This window comes from Aspergillus aculeatinus, assembly GCF_003184765.1.
Source record: "Aspergillus aculeatinus CBS 121060 unplaced genomic scaffold BO66scaffold_4, whole genome shotgun sequence".
NCBI lineage: Eukaryota > Fungi > Ascomycota > Eurotiomycetes > Eurotiales > Aspergillaceae > Aspergillus > Aspergillus aculeatinus.
In genome coordinates this window covers 77771-98240 of record NW_020291473.1, presented here as the reverse complement: position 1 = coordinate 98240, position 20470 = coordinate 77771, and the positions used below count along the sequence as shown (strand labels likewise).

The 20470-nt window shown below is 53.6% G+C and overlaps 7 protein-coding genes across 7 annotated transcripts; 5 read left to right on the top strand and 2 right to left on the bottom strand.

Annotated features, from left to right (window-relative positions):
• Positions 1 to 66: 66 nt before the first annotated feature.
• BO66DRAFT_388183 (uncharacterized protein) lies at positions 67 to 1107 on the top strand. The gene has a single exon (XM_025646489.1). The coding sequence runs from the start codon at positions 282 to 284 to the stop codon at positions 771 to 773; it is 492 nt and encodes a 163-aa protein (XP_025507936.1). The 5' UTR covers positions 67 to 281; the 3' UTR covers positions 774 to 1107.
• Positions 1108 to 1542: 435 nt separating this feature from the next.
• Positions 1543 to 4493, top strand: hxB (putative molybdenum cofactor sulfurase protein (HxB)). Its single transcript, XM_025650245.1, has 2 exons — positions 1543 to 1867; positions 1939 to 4493. Exons 1-2 carry the CDS (start codon positions 1768 to 1770, stop codon positions 4368 to 4370), a joined length of 2532 nt encoding a protein of 843 aa, XP_025507935.1. The 5' UTR covers positions 1543 to 1767; the 3' UTR covers positions 4371 to 4493.
• On the bottom strand, positions 4472 to 5735 carry BO66DRAFT_425675 (mitochondrial 54S ribosomal protein mL59). Its single transcript, XM_025650244.1, has 2 exons — positions 4938 to 5735; positions 4472 to 4840 (listed from the first exon to the last, which is right to left on the bottom strand). The coding sequence occupies exons 1-2, from the start codon at positions 5610 to 5612 to the stop codon at positions 4799 to 4801; spliced, it is 717 nt and encodes a 238-aa protein (XP_025507934.1). The 5' UTR covers positions 5613 to 5735; the 3' UTR covers positions 4472 to 4798.
• Positions 5736 to 6248: 513 nt separating this feature from the next.
• Positions 6249 to 14470, top strand: BO66DRAFT_408049 (dead box ATP-dependent rna helicase; the record flags this gene model as incomplete). The annotated part of the gene is made up of 10 exons (XM_025649092.1): positions 6249 to 6317; positions 6405 to 6620; positions 6678 to 6781; positions 7323 to 8693; positions 8740 to 8744; positions 11825 to 13293; positions 13327 to 13374; positions 13405 to 13498; positions 13529 to 14222; positions 14320 to 14470. 10 exons carry the CDS (start codon positions 6249 to 6251, stop codon positions 14468 to 14470), a joined length of 4221 nt encoding a protein of 1406 aa, XP_025507933.1.
• A 749-nt stretch (positions 14471 to 15219) lies between these two features.
• On the top strand, positions 15220 to 16016 carry BO66DRAFT_467964 (uncharacterized protein; the record flags this gene model as incomplete). The annotated part of the gene is made up of 3 exons (XM_025652610.1): positions 15220 to 15255; positions 15339 to 15417; positions 15649 to 16016. 3 exons carry the CDS (start codon positions 15220 to 15222, stop codon positions 16014 to 16016), a joined length of 483 nt encoding a protein of 160 aa, XP_025507932.1.
• A 167-nt stretch (positions 16017 to 16183) lies between these two features.
• On the bottom strand, positions 16184 to 17794 carry BO66DRAFT_365209 (uncharacterized protein). Its single transcript, XM_025645203.1, has 3 exons — positions 16893 to 17794; positions 16539 to 16806; positions 16184 to 16468 (listed from the first exon to the last, which is right to left on the bottom strand). The coding sequence occupies exons 1-3, from the start codon at positions 17465 to 17467 to the stop codon at positions 16259 to 16261; spliced, it is 1053 nt and encodes a 350-aa protein (XP_025507931.1). The 5' UTR covers positions 17468 to 17794; the 3' UTR covers positions 16184 to 16258.
• Positions 17795 to 18469: 675 nt separating this feature from the next.
• Positions 18470 to 20127, top strand: BO66DRAFT_388178 (cutinase family protein). The gene is made up of 4 exons (XM_025646488.1): positions 18470 to 18974; positions 19030 to 19115; positions 19168 to 19382; positions 19460 to 20127. The coding sequence occupies exons 1-4, from the start codon at positions 18899 to 18901 to the stop codon at positions 19905 to 19907; spliced, it is 825 nt and encodes a 274-aa protein (XP_025507930.1). The 5' UTR covers positions 18470 to 18898; the 3' UTR covers positions 19908 to 20127.
• The last annotated feature ends 343 nt before the right edge of the window (positions 20128 to 20470 follow it).

The window sequence follows — 20470 nt, the reverse complement described above, 5'->3', positions numbered from 1 at the left end:
TTATCTGATCTTGCAGCCATCTTGAATTTCGATAAACCTTCTTGCAGCCAATTCAGCAACTGTTAAGTCGAATCGATTCGCGCGCATTGTGCGAATAACAACACGCAAGATGATTGGCAGTCTCTTCTTCATCCTCAATCGGCTCTTAGAGCTTATTCTTCTAATTCCGATCATCGGAATGATGGTAGGCACATTCCACAGCTAGAATTGAGCCCTCCCGAGTATTGCAACTGACATCCGCACGATAGGCCTACTTTGTCAACGGCTATCTGAACGCAAACATGATTACCCCGGCCTATATCCTGGTCATTTTCATTGTTAGCGTCATTGCGGCTTTCTGGTGTATCGATACCATGATTCGTATTTCAACCACTCGACGTTCAGCGATGTTCGTCGCTTTCGTGGATCTACTATTCTTCGGCGCATTTATCGCAGGGGTCTATGAGCTGCGATTCATCACGAATGCCGACTGTGCGCACTGGAATGGAGGCTCAGTGTACATTTCGCTTGGTCCCTTCGGATACTATGGCTACACCTCGGACAATCCGCTGTCATTCCACATCAACAAAACATGCGCGATGCTCAAAGCTTGCTTTGCATTGGGGATAATCGAGGTGATCCTATTCTTCTGGACGGCGATACTGGCGATGATGATCTACCGCCGACCGGACACGGTTGTCAAGGAGACGACTGTGCGGCGCCGCAGTCACAGCAGTCGACGCGGTCATAGGCGCCATAGCAGCTCACGCAGCCGACATCACTATGAAGTCTAGGATTGATTTCTCTATTTACGACTTTACGGACTACGATGGAATGGTATATGGTTCATGATGGAAATTATTGATGATGCACAGAGGGCCGGTTTGGGGGTTAGGCCCAGGAAGAGATGCGATCGCGCTCACGACTTACGAGACACTGTTTCCTTTGATACTATTTTTGCATCTACCTACCAGCTTAAGCACATACTTTGACTGTGCTTCTCTCTGAAAGATACACCGCATGATTTGTGCTCGATTGCAGCCCTGGGGATGTTAATGCTTCGTACGGCTGTTCTATGTGTCATACGATTTTGTTTTTCTCAATGAATATCTACATCGTACATTGTGCCTTGTCTTGAGGCCTCCACTTTTGAGGAAATCATCTAGTCCTGAAGAAGAATGATGCAAGCCAGGATCATCGGATCTGGCCGCCGCTCCCCGCGCTCGATAAGAAAGCAGGAGTGGGGGAGTTTGACTACTCCTCCGCCCTAGTGCCTTAAAAACAAAGTATAACGTTTCGCACTGTCACACAGATTTCTGCTCAACTTCTTATTTTCGGTCGCCTAACAGTTCGCCGCTACTCACATAGGAACATTCTTCTGACTTTTTGGATGTTCCTGCTGCCGGGGGTCGAATAATTGTCAGTGGCGAACCGTTGGAGCTCAACTTCGGTAAGCTCCGATAACCAGCCTTATCGGCCCAAGTCATTGAAATAAAGTATTAGTTAGGCGTTTGTTCCTGACACCATCATCCCCGTCTTGCTCGATAACTACGTGTGACTACAGAGTTCGCCATTATCTATTATCTAACTCTTCTTTATTCTAAATTATCCCTTCCTTGGTCATCACGCAAGCCCCCTCCCGATCATTGTATGTGTGAGCGTGCAAGAACAACCGGTCGCCACCCCGATCTCGATTCTCCACGGCGATGCCCTCCTCGACTGTATACTCCACAAACAATCGTTTTTGAGCTCTGATGCTGCTCAAGCTGCTGCAGACCGTTGGGCAAGATGGGTGACTATGGAACAAAAGAAGTAGGGTCTGAATACAGTCGAAGCTATCCGGAAGACATCGATGTCATTCGGGAGCGCGAATACCCCTTGCTGAAAGGTTCGACTACTGGAGTCAGCTAGCCTTACACACAAGAAAGAGCAATATATTGACACCCTCGGCTTCTCTAGATACCACCTACCTTGATCATGCCGGGACGACCCTATATGCAAAGTCTCTGATCGACTCGTTTTCGCGTGACCTCACCTCCAACATCTACGGCAACCCGCATTCACTCTCTGCGCCCTCCCAACTGTCGACGCAGCGGATAGACGACACACGTCTACGAGCTCTTCGATTCTTCAACGCTGACCCCCAAGAATTCGATCTCGTCTTTGTGGCCAACGCTACGGCAGCTATCAAATTAGTCGCCGATGCCCTCCGTGATGCAACGCCCCAAGGGTTCTGGTATGGATACCATGTCGACGCGCACACGAGCTTGGTTGGGGCTCGTGAGCTCGCAGCGCTCGGGAGTCGATGCTTTATGTCCGACCATGAGGTCGAGCGCTGGATGTCAGAGTTGGATTCTGCCTCCGCTGAGGGCAACCGGCTGTTTGCGTTTCCTGCACAGTCGAACATGAACGGTCGTCGGTTTCCGCTCCAATGGTGTGGAAAGATCCGTACCATGTCTTCCCAGAGGGTCTATACCATGCTCGATGCTGCTTCCCTGGTCTCCACATCTCCACTCGATCTGAGCGACGCGGCAAACGCACCCGATTTCACGGCGCTCAGTTTCTATAAGATCTTCGGATTCCCGGATCTTGGGGCATTGATTGTCCGCAAGAGTGCAGGACAGATCTTCGATAAGCGGAGGTTCTTTGGTGGTGGGACGGTGGATATGGTTCTCACGCAAGAGACGCCCTGGCATGCGAAGAAGCAGTCTTCGATACACGAACGGCTGGAAGATGGGACTCTGCCATTTCATAACATCATCGCGCTGGATCTGGCTTTCGAAACGCACGCGCGCCTCTTCGGCTCGATGAGCAATGTCTCGTCGCACACGCGCTTCTTGACCAGGAGATTGCATGATCGTATGGTTGCTTTGCGGCATCATAACGGGGAGAGAGTGTGCCATGTTTATAAGTCGCCCCACGCGGACTATAGTGATTCGTCTTCGCAGGGTCCGATTCTGGCATTCAATCTGCGGAATAGTCAGGGTACCTGGATTGGTAAGTCCGAGGTGGAGAGACTGGCAGGCGTCAAGAACATTCAGATCAGATCTGGTACGCTTTGCAACCCTGGAGGCACAGCGGCTAGTCTGGATTGGACTGGTGCCGACATGCTCCGGCATTTCTCCCATGGGTTGCGTTGCGGTGACGATCATGACATTATGGACGGCCGACCGACTGGCATTCTGAGGGCCAGTCTTGGTGCGATGAGCAGTTTAAGGGACATCAACACTTTCGTGGCTTTCTTGGAAGAGTTCTTTGTGGAGAAGAGTCTCGACGTGTGTACTCTGGCACCCCCAGAGGTCAACAACCTCATCCAGCAGCCAGAGTTCTATGTGGAGAGTCTATCAATCTACCCTATTAAGAGCTGCGCCGCATTCAAAGTGCCTGACGGTAAACGCTGGGAGATCCACCCGGAGGGACTGGCATGGGACAGGGAATGGTGCCTGATCCATCAGGGAACTGGTGTGGCGCTCAACCAGAAGAGATATCCGCGCATGGCGCTGATACGGCCGGTCATCGACCTTGCTGGCGGGTTCTTGCGGATCACTTGCGGCGGCGCATCCTCTACACATGGAAAATCCCTAGAAATCCCCCTTCGTCGTGGGAACCTAAACCTCGTGTCCACCTCGCTATGTCAGAACTCCTCCAAGCCCTCCACCGTCTGTGGTGACCAAGTCATCGTGCAGGCCTATACATCGCACGAAGTCTCGTCTTTCTTCTCCAACTTTCTGGGTGTGCCATGCACCCTCGCGCGCTTCCCCCCACAATCGTCAACGACGAGATCTGCTTCCTCAACCGGGCCCCTCATCAATAGAAACTCGCCTCTGCGAGCGCGGATGACAATGCCCGGCTCCTTTCCGCAAGATGCCCAGCTGGCGTCGCCGCAGAATCCCATCCTCTTGTCCAACGAGAGTCCGATCCTCCTCATCTCGCGCTCCTCCGTCAACCGTCTGAACGAGGCGATCAAGCGCAACAACACCGCGAGCGGCGGCGGCGGCGGTAATGGCAGCAGCAACAAAAAAGCCGTCGCCGCCGATGTGTTCCGCGCCAACATCGTGGTCGCAGAGAGAATCCCCAGGTCGGCGAACGCCGAGAGGCCTTACGTTGAAGATGAGTGGCAGAGCGTGCGCATTGGTGGCCTCAACGGTGTCCCGTTCAATGTTTTGGGGTCGTGTCAACGGTGCCAGATGGTATGCGTGGACCAGTACACTGGCGTCCGTGGAGACGAGCCCTATTCGACGTTGGCGAAGACGCGGAAGGTTGGGAATAAGATTTACTTTGGACGGCATCTTGGGTTGGCTTCGTTGGGGGCCGTGGACGACGAGGAGGCCTCCGCCGCATCTCGGACGGTCATGGTTGGTGATACTGTGGATCCGTCTTTTGGCCCGTGACTGATTGTATAATCGGACTATGGGGCTACTTTTTGCATATGATTATAGGGCGTTTTAAGGGCAATTGGGTTGTGTGCAATACCAGATACCGGAGAAGCAGAGTGGAATTGAATATTGGGATAGGGCACTCAAATGCATGACTTGATATAGAACAATATAGCGATTTGTACAAACAGATAACTCCCGTTCCGAAACATGATGACGATGATGATGATGAATGAGGATGATGATCAATCAAAGCTCACCCGAAGAAGCGAGGGTGGGGGTTGGTCATGTAGCAACCTGAATCCATCCCAGGCCCTGGAAGTCAGCCCCCAATAACCTCCAAACATTAGTTGAGTTCGGAAAACCCGTATCGAGACGAGAAGCGCGGCAAAAAACGGGGTGCATAAAGGCCCCCCAAGAAGAAATGAAAGCGAGAGACCGCTCTATTTCTTGGGCCACTGCTTCCAACCACGACCATGACCTCTCTGTAGTTAAAACAAAAAAAGCATTAGCAATCCAATTCCATACACCCTCTCCTAATTACTAAAGCCCCAACCGATTTGGGTAAACAAGAAAACGTACCTGCTTCCACAACCGCACCATCTCGGGCATCTCGAGCATGGCCTTGCGCCGGTCCTCGAGGCGCGCCTCCATGGTGCGCTCCCACTTGTGGCCCTTGACCTTCTGCCCGACACCGGTGCCCTTGATGGCCAGGCCCTGGTTCTCGGCGCGGCGGGCCTCCTTGTACTCGGCCGACTTGCGGCTGGGCGGGAGCAGCTCCTCGACCCCGAACTGGCGGGCCAGCTTCACCAGCTCCGCCTGCCGGCGCAGACCGATCCGGGGGCCCTCCCACTTCCGCTCGCCCAGCTTCCGCGGCAGGAACGGGTTGAGCTGGCCCTTGGGGCCCTTCCACAGCAGCGCGTCCGAGTACTTGTGGTCCGGCGGCTGGTAGCCCTTCGCTTCGCGGTTCGGGGTGTAGGGGGATGGGAGGAGGGATTCGGTGATCGCGTCGGTGATGGGCGTGGTGCTGGAGGTGGAGGTGGTGGTTGTGGTTGTGGTGGTGGTGGTCGTCGTCGTGGTCGTGGTGTTAGGGGCGCCGGCGCCGGCTTGAGCAAGTGCAAGTGCAGCTGGCTTGGGGACTGTGATCGGAGGGCGGACGGTCGTGGAATAGATTTGCGGAGGATAGCGGGCGAAGAAGTTGCGGAGGCGCGTGGGCAGTTTGCTCGCCAGGCTGCTGGCGGCTTGCGGGGTGGCCATTGTGCTTCGGTGGGTTACTCCTCGAAGAATTGGAGGTGGGGAGGGACTTGTGAAAGGAGGGGAGGGGAGGGGAAGGAGGAGGAGGAGGGAAGAGTTAAGCGCTGAAGTCGTGCTCAGGAAACTGCCGCGCTATCTTTTCCACCACTTGTGATTTGCTTTGCATTCAAAACCCAGACGGTTGAAAGAGCGGCGCTAGTCTGTTTTGGGAGGGAAGAGAGAGAGCGGAGAGAGAGAGAAAAACAAATGGAAGCCTGAGGCAGCAGAAGGCAGCCAGAAGGTCAGTTAGATCGGGCTGGCGGAAGCGACGGGCAGAAAAATGACCGCCCGCAGAAGGGAAACTTCAGAGAAAGCAGAAATCCGAAGAGGCTTAGTTCCGCAAGTACGTAGACTAGCAAAGGTCCAAGGTTCATCCGTCTTCGCTACTTACGCTGGTCGCCTTTCCTCCTTGCGGGATTCACCAACTTTGACTCCTTCTTCTCCACCCCCCACCCCCCCTTGTCGTCGGATCGTGTCTCTTGTTGTTGTTTTGTTGCTTTTGTTGATCTCTCCTCCTTTCTCGATTATCTCTCCCCGGATTCTTAGGAGTTTCAACTTCAAATCCGTACAACGACCACCCCCGCTCATACTGCTGCCATCATGGCGGACTACAATTATGGAGGCTCCGAGGAAGAGAATGCGGAGTTGAGGAAGCTTGAAGTTGAATTGGTATGAAGTGGTTCTCCCGTCCAGCTCTTTGCGCTCTCTGGAGGTTACTCTAGGACCCCACGAGCTGACCCTGCCTTTTCCTTCTAGCTCGATGACCCCGATAACTTCGAGACATGGGAGAAACTTGTTCGCGCTGCCGAGGCTTTGGAGGGTGGCATCAACCGCAACTCCAACCCCCAAGCTATTACCACCGTCCGCAATGTTTACGATCGCTTCCTGGCCAAGTTCCCTCTGCTGTTCGGATACTGGAAGAAGTATGCCGACCTGGAATTTTCCCTCACCGGAACCGAAGCTGCAGATATGGTACGCATGGCTCACCTGCTTCCTAACGATCTGTCGAGTGGTCGCTAACAGCTACAGGTCTATGAGCGAGGTGTTGCTAGCATCTCCCCCTCGGTCGATCTCTGGACCAACTACTGCTCCTTCAAGGCCGAGACTTCTCACGACGCTGACGTGATTCGAGAGTAAGTATAACTAGAGCTGCTTTTTCCTTTCCTTGCCCTCGTAACCATGATCAACGCAGCACGGACATTGTTGTTGTGCCGAACCTGCGGGGTGCAAATCTCCGCTGGCAACAGTTCCCTCAATGATGGGTGAGATTTCACCTTACCCGGGTTCCGAAGAAAAAGAAAACTGGAGTTTACTTCTCACCCATGGCTTATTCAGGCTGTCCTATCTCCCTCCCCCCCTTTGAAAGAAGAAGTTTTGAATTATCTGATTTGACGTCTCAACCACCTTGCCCTGCACGAATATCATCGGCTGTGTTCGGTGACGCCTACTCTGCGCTCGGTGCAGAAGGAGGAAAAACAGACGTCCCCACCCACCGTTCTCACCACTTGGTTGTTCAATTGTTCGGACTCGCAGGCATTGGAAATCTGATGCTCATGTTTGCTATCCTTGCCATCTTCTCCCCTTCCTCCCCCGCATCCTCCTCCCACTCCCTCCTATTGGTCTTTGACCTTCAGCGTCGAATCGCTTGCTAACCTTTCTCTCGCTTGTGCTCAGGCTTTTTGAACGTGGTGCTAGCAGTGTCGGCTTGGACTTCTTGGCACACCCGTTCTGGGATAAGTACATCGAGTTCGAGGAACGTGTGGAGGCCGTTGACAAGATCTTCGCCATCCTGGGTCGGGTTATCCACATCCCCATGCACCAGTATGCCCGGTACTTCGAGCGGTATAGACAATTGGCGCAAGCTCGGCCCGTTGCCGAACTGGCATCCCCCGAAACGCTGTCACAATTCCGTGCGGAGCTCGACGCCGCTGCAGGTCAGATTGCTCCCGGTGCAAAGGCCGAGGCTGAAGTTGAAAGAGATCTCCGACTGCGCGTCGATAGTCACCACCTTGAGATTTTCTCCAAGACCCAGACCGAGACCACCAAGCGTTGGACTTACGAGTCGGAGATCAAGCGTCCATACTTCCATGTTACTGAGCTGGATGAAGGTCAGCTATCGAACTGGAAGAAGTACTTGGATTTCGAGGAGTCCGAGGGATCTTATGCTCGTATTCAGTTCCTGTACGAGAGGTGTCTCGTGACTTGCGCTCACTACGATGAATTCTGGCAGCGTTATGCCCGCTGGATGGCCGCTCAGCCCGGCAAGGATGAGGAAGTCCGCATTATCTACCAACGTGCAAGCTGCTTGTACGTGCCTATTGCCAACCCGACAACGCGGCTTCAGTATGCCTATTTCGAGGAGATGAGCGACCGTGTGGATGTTGCCAAGGAAATTCACGAGGCCATCCTGATTCATCTGCCCAACCACGTGGAGACGATAGTGTCTTTGGCCAACATGTCGCGTCGCCACGGCGGACTTGAAGCTGCCATTGAGGTGTACAAGACTCAGCTTGACTCGCCACAGTGTGACCTCGCCACAAAGGCGGCTCTCGTCGCGGAATGGGCTCGCCTTCTGTGGAAGATCAAGGGCTCGTCCGAAGAGGCTCGTCAAGTCTATCAGAAGAACCAGCAATATTACCTGGACAGCCGTCCGTTCTGGACGAGTTATCTTCACTTCGAACTCGATCAGCCCACGAGTTCGACCTCCGAAACGGTCCAATACGAGCGCATCAAGCAAGTCGTCGATGAAATTCGGACCAAGAGTTCCCTTCCCGCTCAAGCAGTGCGAGAGCTTGTGCAAGTCTACATGGTTTATCTCCTGGAACGCGGCACCAAGGATGCGGCGAAGGAGTACATGACCCTTGACCGGGAGGTCCACGGGCCTGCCTCGGTTTCGCACATGCAGGCTACTGAGGCGGCGGCAGCAGCACCAGCCCCGGTGGCAGCCGCCCCGGTGACCCCAGCAACGGCGGAAGTAGTTGTTCCTACACCCCAAGCCAACCCTTATGCTGGTTACTACCAGCAGGCGCCTGTCAACGGCGACGCGTGAGCTCTTCCCCAGACTCACTATATCAGCCTGAGCTTGCCATAGCCCAGGTCTGTTAACTCCTGATATCCCTTTTACGGTGGTTGGTTTCCCTTTTCCCAATCCAAGCCGGCAACGGCTTGTCGATGTGTAGAACAATAGCCCCTCAATCTATTTTCCCAACCTATTTTATTGATTATGCAGCTTTCAGCGACTCAGGCGTGCTGAGGGAGGGAGGAGCAAGTGATCTGTCTAGTTGGGGGCAAACGAATCAGCCTGCTCCCTGACTGCTTCCCAACGATTTCATGTGAAACTGGGTGGCCTATTATGAGAATTGGACACTGTCTCCATTGTATTCTAATGCGTAGGTAGCTTTTACTTTTTACTTTTCCTCTTATAACCCTAACCACCAATGCAAATGACCGTGTTGTAAATGTCCAGCTTCCAGGTCAGCTCCTCGACTCAGTGCCTTACCACAGACCCTTGGGATCGAATAACTAGCAAGTGGATCCATGCCCAGTATTACCGAACCATCCAATGACAGAGCTGATTTCTTCTCGTAATCTACTTGAATAAGATATTTATGTGTGATTGGACCCGGCTGGCAATTTCAGCCTCAGCTAGTAGACTTAGCAGACTTCAAGGTTAGTAACTGAATGTCAGCTCGAGTTCCCATGCTTATGATAGGCCCCACCGTTGTAGGAGGGTCGGGATTATCGATTAGTGCTGGAGATGGCGCTGTCAATTTGCGACATGAGAAACTATTTAGAATCCTTGTCTCGTATCTTCCTCCCTCAGTATCTTTCCCTAATGTTTTTCTTTTTCCAGAAGGGGTCATCGCGAAGAGAGACCAATTAACACAACGTCAATGATGGCCGTGTCAATCGACCTGGCTGACCTCACCAGACAGCATGGCCCTCTTCTTGCCTTGGCTGGCGTGAGCGCCCATCTCCTCTATTGGATCCGTGGGGAACGCAACAACAAAGAGATCCGTACCTGGTTGTTGTGGCATGTGATTGTGAATATCGCCCTTATGGGCTTCACTCTGGTGAACACCCACCCGCAGCAGTCTCCCTGGAGTATCGGCGCATTCCTCCGCGGTCTCTCCGCGATATCTGCACTAAACCTCTGCTTCTACGCTCCTCTTTTCGCCTCCGTTCTGATCTACCGGGCGTTCTTCCACCGCCTCCGTCGTTTCCCAGGCCCAGTCGCCCTGAAGCTATCGAAGCTCGTAGCGGCGTATGGCAACATCGGAAAGGAGCGAGACTTTGAGCGCATCTGGGATCTCCACAAGCAGTATGGCGATATCGTCCGAACGGGGCCCCAGGAACTCAGCGTCTTGTCGGCCGACGCAATCGAGGTCATCTACGGCGCGTCGAGTCGGTGTACCCGGGCCATCTGGTATGATCGCTTAAAAGCGGCGGGCGATTTCTCCGAGGACTTTGCCGTGTTTCATATGCGGGATCCGGTAGCTCATACGCAGCGCAGAAAGGCGCTCTGGGATAAGGCGTTCAATATTCGAGGTTTGTGTGTTCTTCTTTTCTCTTTTGGCATTAAGAGTGATCGATGAGAGATGGGCCGAGGGTCGAAGTGAGGGTGTGCTGACTTTTTGCTACTGAACTTTAGCTCTCAAGTCCTATCAGCCTGTGGTCGTCAAGACCACGGACCGGTTCCTAGATGCTCTACGTCAGCGAGCTGGTCAAGTGGTCTCTGGTCCGGATACAATGCAGTTGCTAAGTTATGACCTCATGGGCCTCATTGGCTGGGGGTATTCGTTCGAGAACATTGAGAACTGGAAGCTCAATCCGGCACTGCACTTTGTGAGGCAGGTCACTGCCGGCCAGCGGATCATCTCGCAGGCGCCGTGGCTGATGAGTCTTCTGGTTAACCTGCCTGGAGCAGATTCGCCGCTTCAGCGTTACGGCGCGTGGATCGAGGCGCGGATCCGGGAGAAGATGCAGCGGTTGCACACGCCGGAACATGAGGCTACTGATGCGATGAGTAAGATGATGCCGGCGATGGTGAATTTGTCGAGGTCAGCACTGTATAGTGAGGGGGAGTTAATGGTCATTGCCGGAGGGTATGTTTCCTACCCCTAAATTTCTGCATATGTCCTTCCCGGGACTATTGGGAGAGAGATAATACGGATCTGACTCGACAATAGAGACACTACGGCCACCACCATGGCGACTGTGATCTTTCACCTCGCACGCAGCCCTCTTGTTCAACGCAAGCTCCAAGCGGAGCTCGACGAAGCTGCACAGCGTCTTCGAGAGCAAAGTAACGATCAAGAGAGTGACTCGGAGCCTGAAGCCTCATACTACCGCTCTATCACTTCTCTTCCTTATCTTAACGCCTGTATCAATGAAGCCCTCCGCCTCCAGCCCCCTGTCCCTGGAGAAATCCCACGCAAAACGCCCCCCGAGGGTATTCACGTCCCATTGCCTACTTCTACCAATGCATCCTCATCTTCATCAACAACCACCGTCTTCATTCCCGGCGACACGATTATCAGCGTCCCTGTTCTCCCCGTCCAGCGAGACCCCCGCAACTATGTCCGTCCCGAGGAATTCATCCCCGAGCGCTGGACCGGCGAAGAGCCAGAGCTGACGCTGAAAAAGTCAGCCTTCATGCCGTTTGTCGCGGGTGCGTATACCTGCGCTGGCAGAGGGCTGGCCTACATTGAGATGCGGATTGTGTTGGCGAAGTTGTTCGAGAGGTTTCAAGTAAAGCTTGCAGAGGGGGAGGATGGGACGCGGTTCTTGAGAGAGACAAAAGATTGCCATGTCGTGCACCTGGGAGACTTTGAGGTTGTTTATGAGGAGAGACGCTGAGCTGCCTGGTTACTTCGTTTACTGGGTTCGTTTTGCATTTGTTGGTGTAGGTGCTGAGAAGTGCTTCGTTCTGGTCAAATATCGAGTTGTAAATAATAGTACATTGAGGACTTTAGTCAAGAATAAAAGTCTTCATCTATATGCAACTTGCATCAGGTAGATATTCATGATAAAAACAATAGGTGGTGACTGTATACTTCAACATACTCTGCACGTGACTGACTGCGGTCCCAGCTTCTTTGCGCGTCCGTAGAAATTCTAGACTCCGCGGCGCCGCCTGCCGCCTTTGATAGTCGGTCATATCAAACGCCTACCAGCGGCGTGCTGTATTTCCTCCCTCTTTCTATCTCCACAACTCACCATGGATGGTATAATCACTAACGGTTCGTTGGAGACTCCCCCTCCTCCTATGCCCCCTCCAGAACCCATCGAACGTCCGCCTTCTCCTCCCCCGCCTCCAGAGGACTCCTCCGCGCCTCCTCCGCCGCCAGACACGTCCGCACCTCCGCCACCGCCGGAGGACCTTCCACCTGCTCCGCCACCAGAGCCAGAATCCAAGAAGAAGAAAGTCGGATGGGGAGCCCCGAAACGACCGGCTGCTACGCCTCTGAGTGTCGAGGAGCTGGTGCGCAAGAAACGAGAAGCTGATGCTGCAGCTGCCAAGGTAGATTTCACTCGGGCTTCGTTTAAATCAAGCTACACAGCTAACAATCCCCAGCCCAAATTTCTGTCGAAGAAGGAACGAGAAAAGATCGCCCTCGAGAAGCGCCAAAAGGAAGTCGAAGCTGCGCGCAGACTCAAGACCGATCAGACGTCCTCCGAGACGACCGACAACACATCCTTCAACCGCTCATCAGAGTCCCGCCACAATGACAACTCCCGCTCGATCCCTACCGGTCCACGAGCCATGCGCAACTCTTCCGATGCGCCCAGCGCGCCGGCTTCGATGCGCAACACCAAGAACTACGATCTCTCGCCGCCCCCTCCCCCTAAACCGATGTCGTATGGCTTGACCAGCGGCCCTGGCAAACAACATAAGAGCAGAAGAAGCGCCGTGGATGACGCTGAGGAGGAACAAGCAGCACAAGCTGCCCTTATCAAGCAACGGTACATGGGCGCCGACCAGACGTCGAATTTCTCCGCGAAGAAGAAGCGCAAGCGCACGACGGATCGCAAGTTCAACTTCGAGTGGAATGCTGAGGAAGACACTAGCGGCGACTACAACCCGCTCTACAAACACCGACACGAAGCCAACTTCTTCGGCCGTGGCCGTCTAGCTGGCTTCGGTGACGATGTGGCTGACGCAGTGGCCAAGACCTACGCGCGGGCTTTAGAGGACCGCGACCGCGAAGCTGGCAGCATCCGCGCGCGCGAAATCCTGGAGATGGAGCGCCGTCGCCGCGAAGAGAGTACCCGCAACCAGCTGGACAAGCACTGGTCCGAGAAGAAGCTCGAGCATATGCGCGAGCGTGATTGGCGTATCTTCAAGGAAGATTTCAACATTAGTACCAAGGGTGGGAGCGTGCCCAACCCAATGCGCTCGTGGGATGAATCGGGACTGCCCTCGCGTCTACTGGAGCTTATCGGCCAGGTTGGCTATAAAGAACCCACTCCTATCCAGCGTGCGGCTATTCCCATCGCTATGCAGAATCGCGACCTCATCGGTGTGGCTGTCACTGGTTCCGGTAAAACGGCGGCATTCCTTCTCCCACTTCTCTGCTACATTGCGGAGCTTCCTCGGATTGACGAATTCGAATGGCGCAAGAACGATGGACCTTACGCTATTGTGCTGGCACCGACTCGTGAATTGGCGCAACAGATCGAGATTGAAGCCAAGAAGTTCACCCAACCGCTTGGATTCAACGTCGTCAGTATCGTCGGTGGACACTCGTTCGAGGAACAAGCCTACAGTCTCCGTGATGGTGCGGAGATCATTATCGCTACGCCTGGTCGTCTCGTCGACTGTATCGAGCGCCGGATGCTCGTCCTCAGTCAATGTTGCTACGTGATCATGGATGAAGCCGATCGGATGATCGATCTGGGTTTCGAAGAGCCTGTCAACAAAATCCTGGATGCCTTGCCTGTTACCAACGAGAAGCCGGACACCGACGAGGCCGAGAACTCCATTGCAATGAGCCGCCATATCAACTCGAATCAACCGTCCCATCTCCAACGCTACCGTCAAACAATGATGTACACGGCCACCATGCCTTCAGCCGTCGAACGCATCGCCCGCAAATACCTCCGCCGTCCGGCCATTGTGACCATTGGTAGTGCCGGTGAAGCCGTCGATACAGTCGAGCAGCGCGTGGAACTGATCGCAGGAGAAGACAAGCGCAAGAAACGCCTCGGCGAGATCCTGTCGTCAGGCGATTTCCGGCCTCCGATTATTGTGTTCGTCAACATCAAGCGCAACTGCGATGCCATTGCTCGGGAGATCAAACAGTGGGGCTTCTCGTCTGTCACTTTGCACGGTAGTAAGACGCAAGAACAGCGTGAGGCGGCGCTGGCATCCGTTCGGAACGGGTCGACCGATGTGTTGGTGGCGACCGACCTGGCGGGTAGAGGTATCGATGTGCCAGATGTCAGTCTGGTCATTAACTTCAACATGGCGACGAGTATCGAGAGTTACACGCATCGTATTGGTCGTACGGGTCGTGCTGGAAAGAGTGGTGTTGCCATCACCTTCCTCGGGAACGAGGATTCCGACGTTATGTATGTTCCTTCTTCTCCATGTTCTTCCAGTTCTTGTCAGATACCTCGTCTTCAGCTTGGTATCCCCCCACTTCGTTTACTGACTTGTCCTCTGCAGGTACGACCTCAAACAGATGCTCATCAAGTCGCCTATCTCCCGGGTTCCCGAGGAGCTTCGCAAGCACGAGGCGGCGCAGTCCAAGCCGACGCGAGGCATGCCCAAGAAGATCGAGGAAAGTACGGGAAATGCTGGCAAGGGTGGGTGGTAGTTCTATGTTCCCAGAGTGGGTGGGAAGACAATATACCTTACTATATCATACTTTATCCTTACGCATATCAACCACGTCAAATGTGTAGAGCCGCAGCCCCGATAGAGCTGGGGTATGCGCACCTATTTATCATTATCAGTGAAATTTTTCACATCTCCTACCGCTACATCTCTTATTGATGTCTACAGACTCAAGCCAACCTTGAAAGGTACAGTCCATCTATGCATCACATTTGAACTCAACAGACACACGCCTGAACCTCATAGTCAGGGTTGAGTAGATCCTCACGAACAACGTATCAGGCGATAGGACCTTGTTTTTTGAGCAGAAGTACCAGTCAGTGGTTTCAACAAGCGCAGACAGACTTCTCATTGAGAAAGACACTTTCAAGAAAGACACAGCGAACATTCCCCGTTGTCTTGCCAGTAATTCTACCCTCCCAACTCCCAACTCAGCTATCTTTCACATCTGCAACATTCACCACCAGCAAATGACACCAACCATCCAGCCAACCTTCTCGAGTCCAACAAACACAAAACCATAAATCTCCTCTCCCTACCCTTCTTCTATCTTTCTCTTTTCCTCCCACTCTCCTCATCCCCCAACCATCTTTCTTCATCCCTCCCCGCACGATACTACCCTCTACACAACCCAAGGACGAGAACCCGAACCTCAACCTCAACCACAACAACACCTACAACTACAAACACACGTAACTCAAATCCAAGACCAAGCAACAAGATTTCAAAATGCCGGTGCAATGGACCTCCGAAGCCGACGCAAAGGTTTTAAACTCCTCCCCCTCTTCCCCAGCTGAATCTCCTTACCATGCAAGCATACAACTAACGCCTCTATCCCGAAAATCCAGCTCTTCGTCGGCGTCCTCAACCAATGCCACGGCCAACTGAAACTTGACTGCCAGAAACTGGCCCAGCACATGGGGGAAGGTATGCTTTTCTTTCACCTAAATTTGACTTAAGTCTCTTTCCTTCTCTATTCTTCGTTTCCCTCATTCCGCTTCCACCTGCGCCGCCGTTCCACCCCCCCCCCCCCCCCCCCCCCCCCCCCCCCCCCCCCCCCCCCCCCCCCCCCCCCCCCCCCCCCCCCCCCCCCCCGGCCCACCAGCCTTTCCCTCTGAAATATGCCCAAACTAGCAACCCCACTAACTACTTGAAAAGACTGCACCGCCTGCGCCATCGAACAACGCATAGCCAAGCTCAAGAGACATGCTAAAGCCCTCGGCTCGAACTCCACCGATACAACCCCTATCACGACCCCGGCTAAGAAGAACGGAGCAGCCACCACCACCGCCGCCGATGCGGAGACTCCCACCAAGCCCAAGCGTAAGGCCGGGACTGGGGGTGGGGACCATGCGAATGGTGAAGGCGCCGCGGTGCCGAAGAAGGTGGCCAAGAAGGTGAAGGTGAAGGTGCAGGTGCAGGAGGAAGGGGTTGGGGAGGAGGGGTTTGGGTTTTTCAAGCTGGAGAAGAAGGATTTGGGCGGGGTGAAGAAGGAGGAGGAGGAGGAGGATGGGGCTATGGCTTGAAGAGTCTTGGAGATGATGGCTCTTGATATTTGATGGGATTTATTGGGGGATGTGCTACTGGGGTTTCGGGGTTGGGATTTGGGGTTTCCTGGATTTACGTGAAGGAATTAAGTAAAATGGCATGGGGAATGGGGATTTGTTCTTCTTGTGTTCATATTTCCAAGGAGAATGAATTTAGATTAGGTTTGCTTTACATGGAGCGGAAGATTCATATAATCATCTCGCACATTGATAGCTATTGGCTACACTTCCCGAATCCGTTTCTTGTAGGCTTTGGTGTCCCCGATAGGCCTGCTGGCCATGTAAAGCAAGAACAAGGGGATGTTCTTCTCGCGAAGTTCTCGCGTGGTGAAGTCGTAGAGATGGCTCTTGCGGATCACCAGGTCTTCGCCGTCGAAGTGCGCCTGGAGTATCCTCGCTTGGCGCTGTCTCATGCATGATATCATGTTGATCTATATCAAAGATGTGAGTGGTTCAGCCTGTGGGTGGTCTATGAGAGCTGGTTACAAAGAAGTCTCCTACCGGGATGATCGTATGCTCCTTCAGAGCCGCTCGACTCAGCCGTGTCCTCATAATGCCCACCAGGGCCAGGACTTCGGTGCGCAGCAACTTCTCCTCCGGAGCTACCTTGTGCGTCACGATGAGACTGACATGTGGATGTCCCTTGCGCGCACACCACGCCTCCTCGAACTTGAGGTCCGCCGCGTGCGGAGCCCCCGGCCCCGTGTCCGGATCCGCCGAGGCGCTGAAATCCATGTACCGCGATCGAATGACGCCACCTTCAGAGGTTCTGTGAGAGGCTCCCTCCGTTTGTCCCCACTATCAGCAATGCTAAGTCGTTGCAACAAGTCAAATATGTAAGTTCACTTAGCTGACCCCTCAGTCCACAGCGAGAACTGCTCCAATGTATCACGGCCCAGCGGGCCCTCGCGCAGGTACTCGAGGAATTCGTCCGCGAGGACCGCACTCAGGAAGCCGTCCTGGTCGGTCCCCTTCCGGTCGAAGCGCGCCCAGAGCTTCCCCTTGACTCGGGCGGAATCCCGGGTGGTGGGGTCCGTCATGTCGACCGGGTGAGCCTCGAGGCGCCGCAGCGGCCACGGGTGGAAGTATACGGCTTCGTCTGTCTCTTCGGGTAAGAGCCCATCTGGGCGGAGAGGGAGCTCGACGCAGTCGATCCCGAGGTCCCTGGCTTCGGATTCGGAGAAAGACTGCAACTGTGACGCTTGGACCCGGCGGTGGAGTTCTCGCAGATGCGCGCGGGTGGTGTTGCGCGCCTTGTGATGCATCTCCTCGGTGGAATTGCGCGCCACGGCCGGTGGTGGTGGTGGTCGCTGGCGCGGGCGCTGTCGCCGTGCCTTGGGGTCCGGGGGTCGGGCCCGGCGCTCTAATCTCGCTGGTGACTGTTGGTCTCGCGAGACCAGAAACCTTGCGCAGATGCATTTGATCGGCATTCTTGTTGTATCAAGTTTAGTGCAGGTGGTGGTTGGCTGCGGAACGCCCTACGCTAGTTGTCAGACAGAGCAGTAGATTAATTCATTCCTATAACGCTGGCGAGGAATAAATTGATACTTGACAAGACTACTCCGCTCGTTGATTGGGATAGGCACCGACCTTGCGCAACACTGTGTTCCAACGCGCAGGCAATTGATCTCGAAAGCAAATGGAAATAGGTTTTCAGGCTTCTGCTAGTCTTCCAGAAGAATGTTCAATAGAGTGGCTATCAGACCACCGATTTCTATAGCAAAGTTGATTCGGAGAGTATACAAAGTTGATGTCAGTTGATGGTATTTGCTGTCAGCCTAAACAGGAAGGGATGATGCTTCAAGCAAAGCAAGCATAGCTGGTCACGGGACATGCCGCCTACAGTAGTACTCACTCACTTTCTCCAACACTCCAACACTCGACCACTCATTCATCCACCGGCCATTTCTCAATCCAGGATATCTTTCTCTCTCCAGTCAATGTCTCTGTGTCTCTGACTGTGCTGACTATGATTCTCTGGCTTCGTTCGAGGTCTCGTATTCTCCTTCGGCTTGCTCCATCAATGGCCGTGCAATGCTCCATAACATACCTCGGTATCGGAAATCCAACCGGGCTCTGCTCTTCGATACGTCACATTACTCATTAACCTCAAACTGATCAGTCTACACTTCCCTAAGGGATTAAAAATGCCGATCAAGGATTACTAGCGAACCATAGATCAGCTTTTAAGGGTTTACTTCGGATATGGATTCTGGAACAAACGCCCTGTTCCTGATCAGCATGCCATCATCGGCCGTGTTTGGTTCGATCCCCGTGCACACACTAGTATGTACGAGTAATAGACTAGACCCTGATCGCTCGTCTCATTTTTGAGACCCCAACACCAAAGCCATGCACATGGCCAGAGAAAATATCGGTGCCTGGCAGACCCAGGCGGCTTGGCCGGCGGACTTTTCTACCACCAGCGGACCCAGATCTACCCCCCGACCCAAAAAGTGGCCCGGTGCTGAAACACGCCGTTGGCCGTCGAGCGAATAGCCTCATCCACCGATTTCGGACAAGCCACCCGTTCAGGGTCTGTTCAGGGTCCTCGGTAGCGTACATCCGTGGTTGCCAACCGTATCAAGGAGGTGGTCCGTGTTTTTTTTCTTCTCATGGGGGACTGTTGAACTGTCTGCGACAGTATGAAACGAGAATCGTGCATGAAACAAGCTACACATCCAGAAAATTCATTCTATCTCGGCATCCAGAAAAAAACACCCCTCGACGACATGTGAACTAGTCCCAATCATCGGGATATGGGAAAATTGCATAAATAGGTTCGCGATGGAACTTGGTCTGGTTGATGCTTGAGTGATTCGGAAGGCACCCCCAGTCCCAAAAGCACCCAACTACCCACGATGAAGCTTCCATTGTTCTTCCTCGGCCTCATGGGCCTTGCAGCGGCCACCCCAATGGGTCTCGAGACCCGTCAGTGTATGGTTTCGCTGCTTTATCCTTCCTTCGGACATCAGTGCTAAGTATGCTGCAGTCAGTTCTGGAAACGAACTCCGCGACGGCTCTTGCAAGCCCATCATCTTCATCTTTGCGCGCGCATCTACGGAGCCGGGTCTCCTTGTAAGCCACATCTCTCTACCCCTTTTATCTGTACTCTAGCTAACAGTAACAGGGTATCTCAACTGGTCCGGCCGTTTGCAACAACCTGAAGATGGCCAAGGCCGGCCAAGTCCTCTGCCAGGGCGTCGGTCCCGCCTACACAGCCGACCTGGTGTCCAACGCCCTGCCCGGTAACACTTCCCCAGCGGCCATCAGCGAAGCCAAATCTCTCTTCAACCTTGCTGCATCCAAGTGTCCCAACAGTCAAATCCTGGCCGGTGGATATAGGTAAGCCCGCTCCTTCACCACTCGATCAAAACCACCCTCCCAATAACGTTTACTAACGACAAATCCGATCTATATAGTCAAGGAACAGCGGTGATGGACGACTCCATCAAGGAGCTTGAAGACAGCGTCAAGGACAAAATTAAGGGCGTGGTCCTCTTCGGCTACACCCGGAACGCCCAAGAACATGGCCAGATCCAGAACTTCCCCAAGGACAAGGTCAAGATCTACTGTGCCGCCGGTGACATGGTCTGTGACGGCACGCTGCTCGTGCTTCCCGCGCACTTCTCGTACATTGCCAACACTGGCGAGGCCTCGCAGTGGTTGGAGTCGCAGCTGGGAACCACCTCTACGTCCACTACGTCGTCCGGGACCACTGGCTCGAGCACCAGCAGCGGAAGCTCCCAGTCATCCGCCGCTTCTTCAGGATCCTCCGGGTTGTCTGGGCTTGGCGGGCTGAGCTCGCTCTTCGGTGGCGGTAGCAGTGGGTCGAGTGACAGCTCGAGCGGACTGGGATCGTTCTTGTAGACGATTTCCAGCCAACCTGGTGAGGAAGTAGGACGTTCGAGCGGGCAAGTTGGGATAGGGAAGCTTGTGGTCAACGATTGGGTGTTGGGCTGGCTGGGAAATCTTCTCGAGGCGTTTTGTTTCTTCTTCTTATTCTTCTTTTCCTTCATTCCTTTCTCAAGCTCTGACCTATTGAGTGATTTTCTGGTTAGATCAGATGATAGCAGGTTCTATCTTGAATGGTAACATATTAGAAAAGAACTTTGGACTGGCTAACGCAGATCAGTAAAGTACGGAGTACAGTATATGACTATCGTCCTTTTTGAGCCCGAGCAGTACTTGCTACGCTCAAATAACCATCAACTCGCTCGCGAAGAGGAAGCGCATGAGTCACAGACATTGCAATCCCAGCCCGGAGCAACCAACGCCGACATTGAGCTTTTATTGGTCCATTTCAACTCTATGTAACAATTTGACCGATTTTGTAGAAACAAAAAAAAGAAAAAGTATATACCGCTCTGTCAACGACAGCGTCATCATACAGTTACTATGTATCGCCTCAAGAACGCCATGAATTATGCAAC

Coding starts and splice junctions, on each gene's coding strand:
- BO66DRAFT_388183 (XM_025646489.1), top strand. CDS start 282: ATGATTACCCCGGCCTATATCCTGGTCATTTTCATTGTTAGCGTCATT.
- hxB (XM_025650245.1), top strand. CDS start 1,768: ATGGGTGACTATGGAACAAAAGAAGTAGGGTCTGAATACAGTCGAAGC. Junction 1,868..1,938: donor CGAATACCCCTTGCTGAAAG/GTTCGACTACTG, acceptor CGGCTTCTCTAG/ATACCACCTACCTTGATCAT.
- BO66DRAFT_425675 (XM_025650244.1), bottom strand. CDS start 5,612: ATGGCCACCCCGCAAGCCGCCAGCAGCCTGGCGAGCAAACTGCCCACG. Junction 4,841..4,937: donor TGGTGCGGTTGTGGAAGCAG/GTACGTTTTCTT, acceptor TTTTAACTACAG/AGAGGTCATGGTCGTGGTTG.
- BO66DRAFT_365209 (XM_025645203.1), bottom strand. CDS start 17,467: ATGCCGATCAAATGCATCTGCGCAAGGTTTCTGGTCTCGCGAGACCAA. Junction 16,807..16,892: donor TTCTCGCTGTGGACTGAGGG/GTCAGCTAAGTG, acceptor AGCCTCTCACAG/AACCTCTGAAGGTGGCGTCA. Junction 16,469..16,538: donor AGGAGCATACGATCATCCCG/GTAGGAGACTTC, acceptor TCTTTGATATAG/ATCAACATGATATCATGCAT.
- BO66DRAFT_388178 (XM_025646488.1), top strand. CDS start 18,899: ATGAAGCTTCCATTGTTCTTCCTCGGCCTCATGGGCCTTGCAGCGGCC. Junction 18,975..19,029: donor GGGTCTCGAGACCCGTCAGT/GTATGGTTTCGC, acceptor AGTATGCTGCAG/TCAGTTCTGGAAACGAACTC. Junction 19,383..19,459: donor ATCCTGGCCGGTGGATATAG/GTAAGCCCGCTC, acceptor CGATCTATATAG/TCAAGGAACAGCGGTGATGG.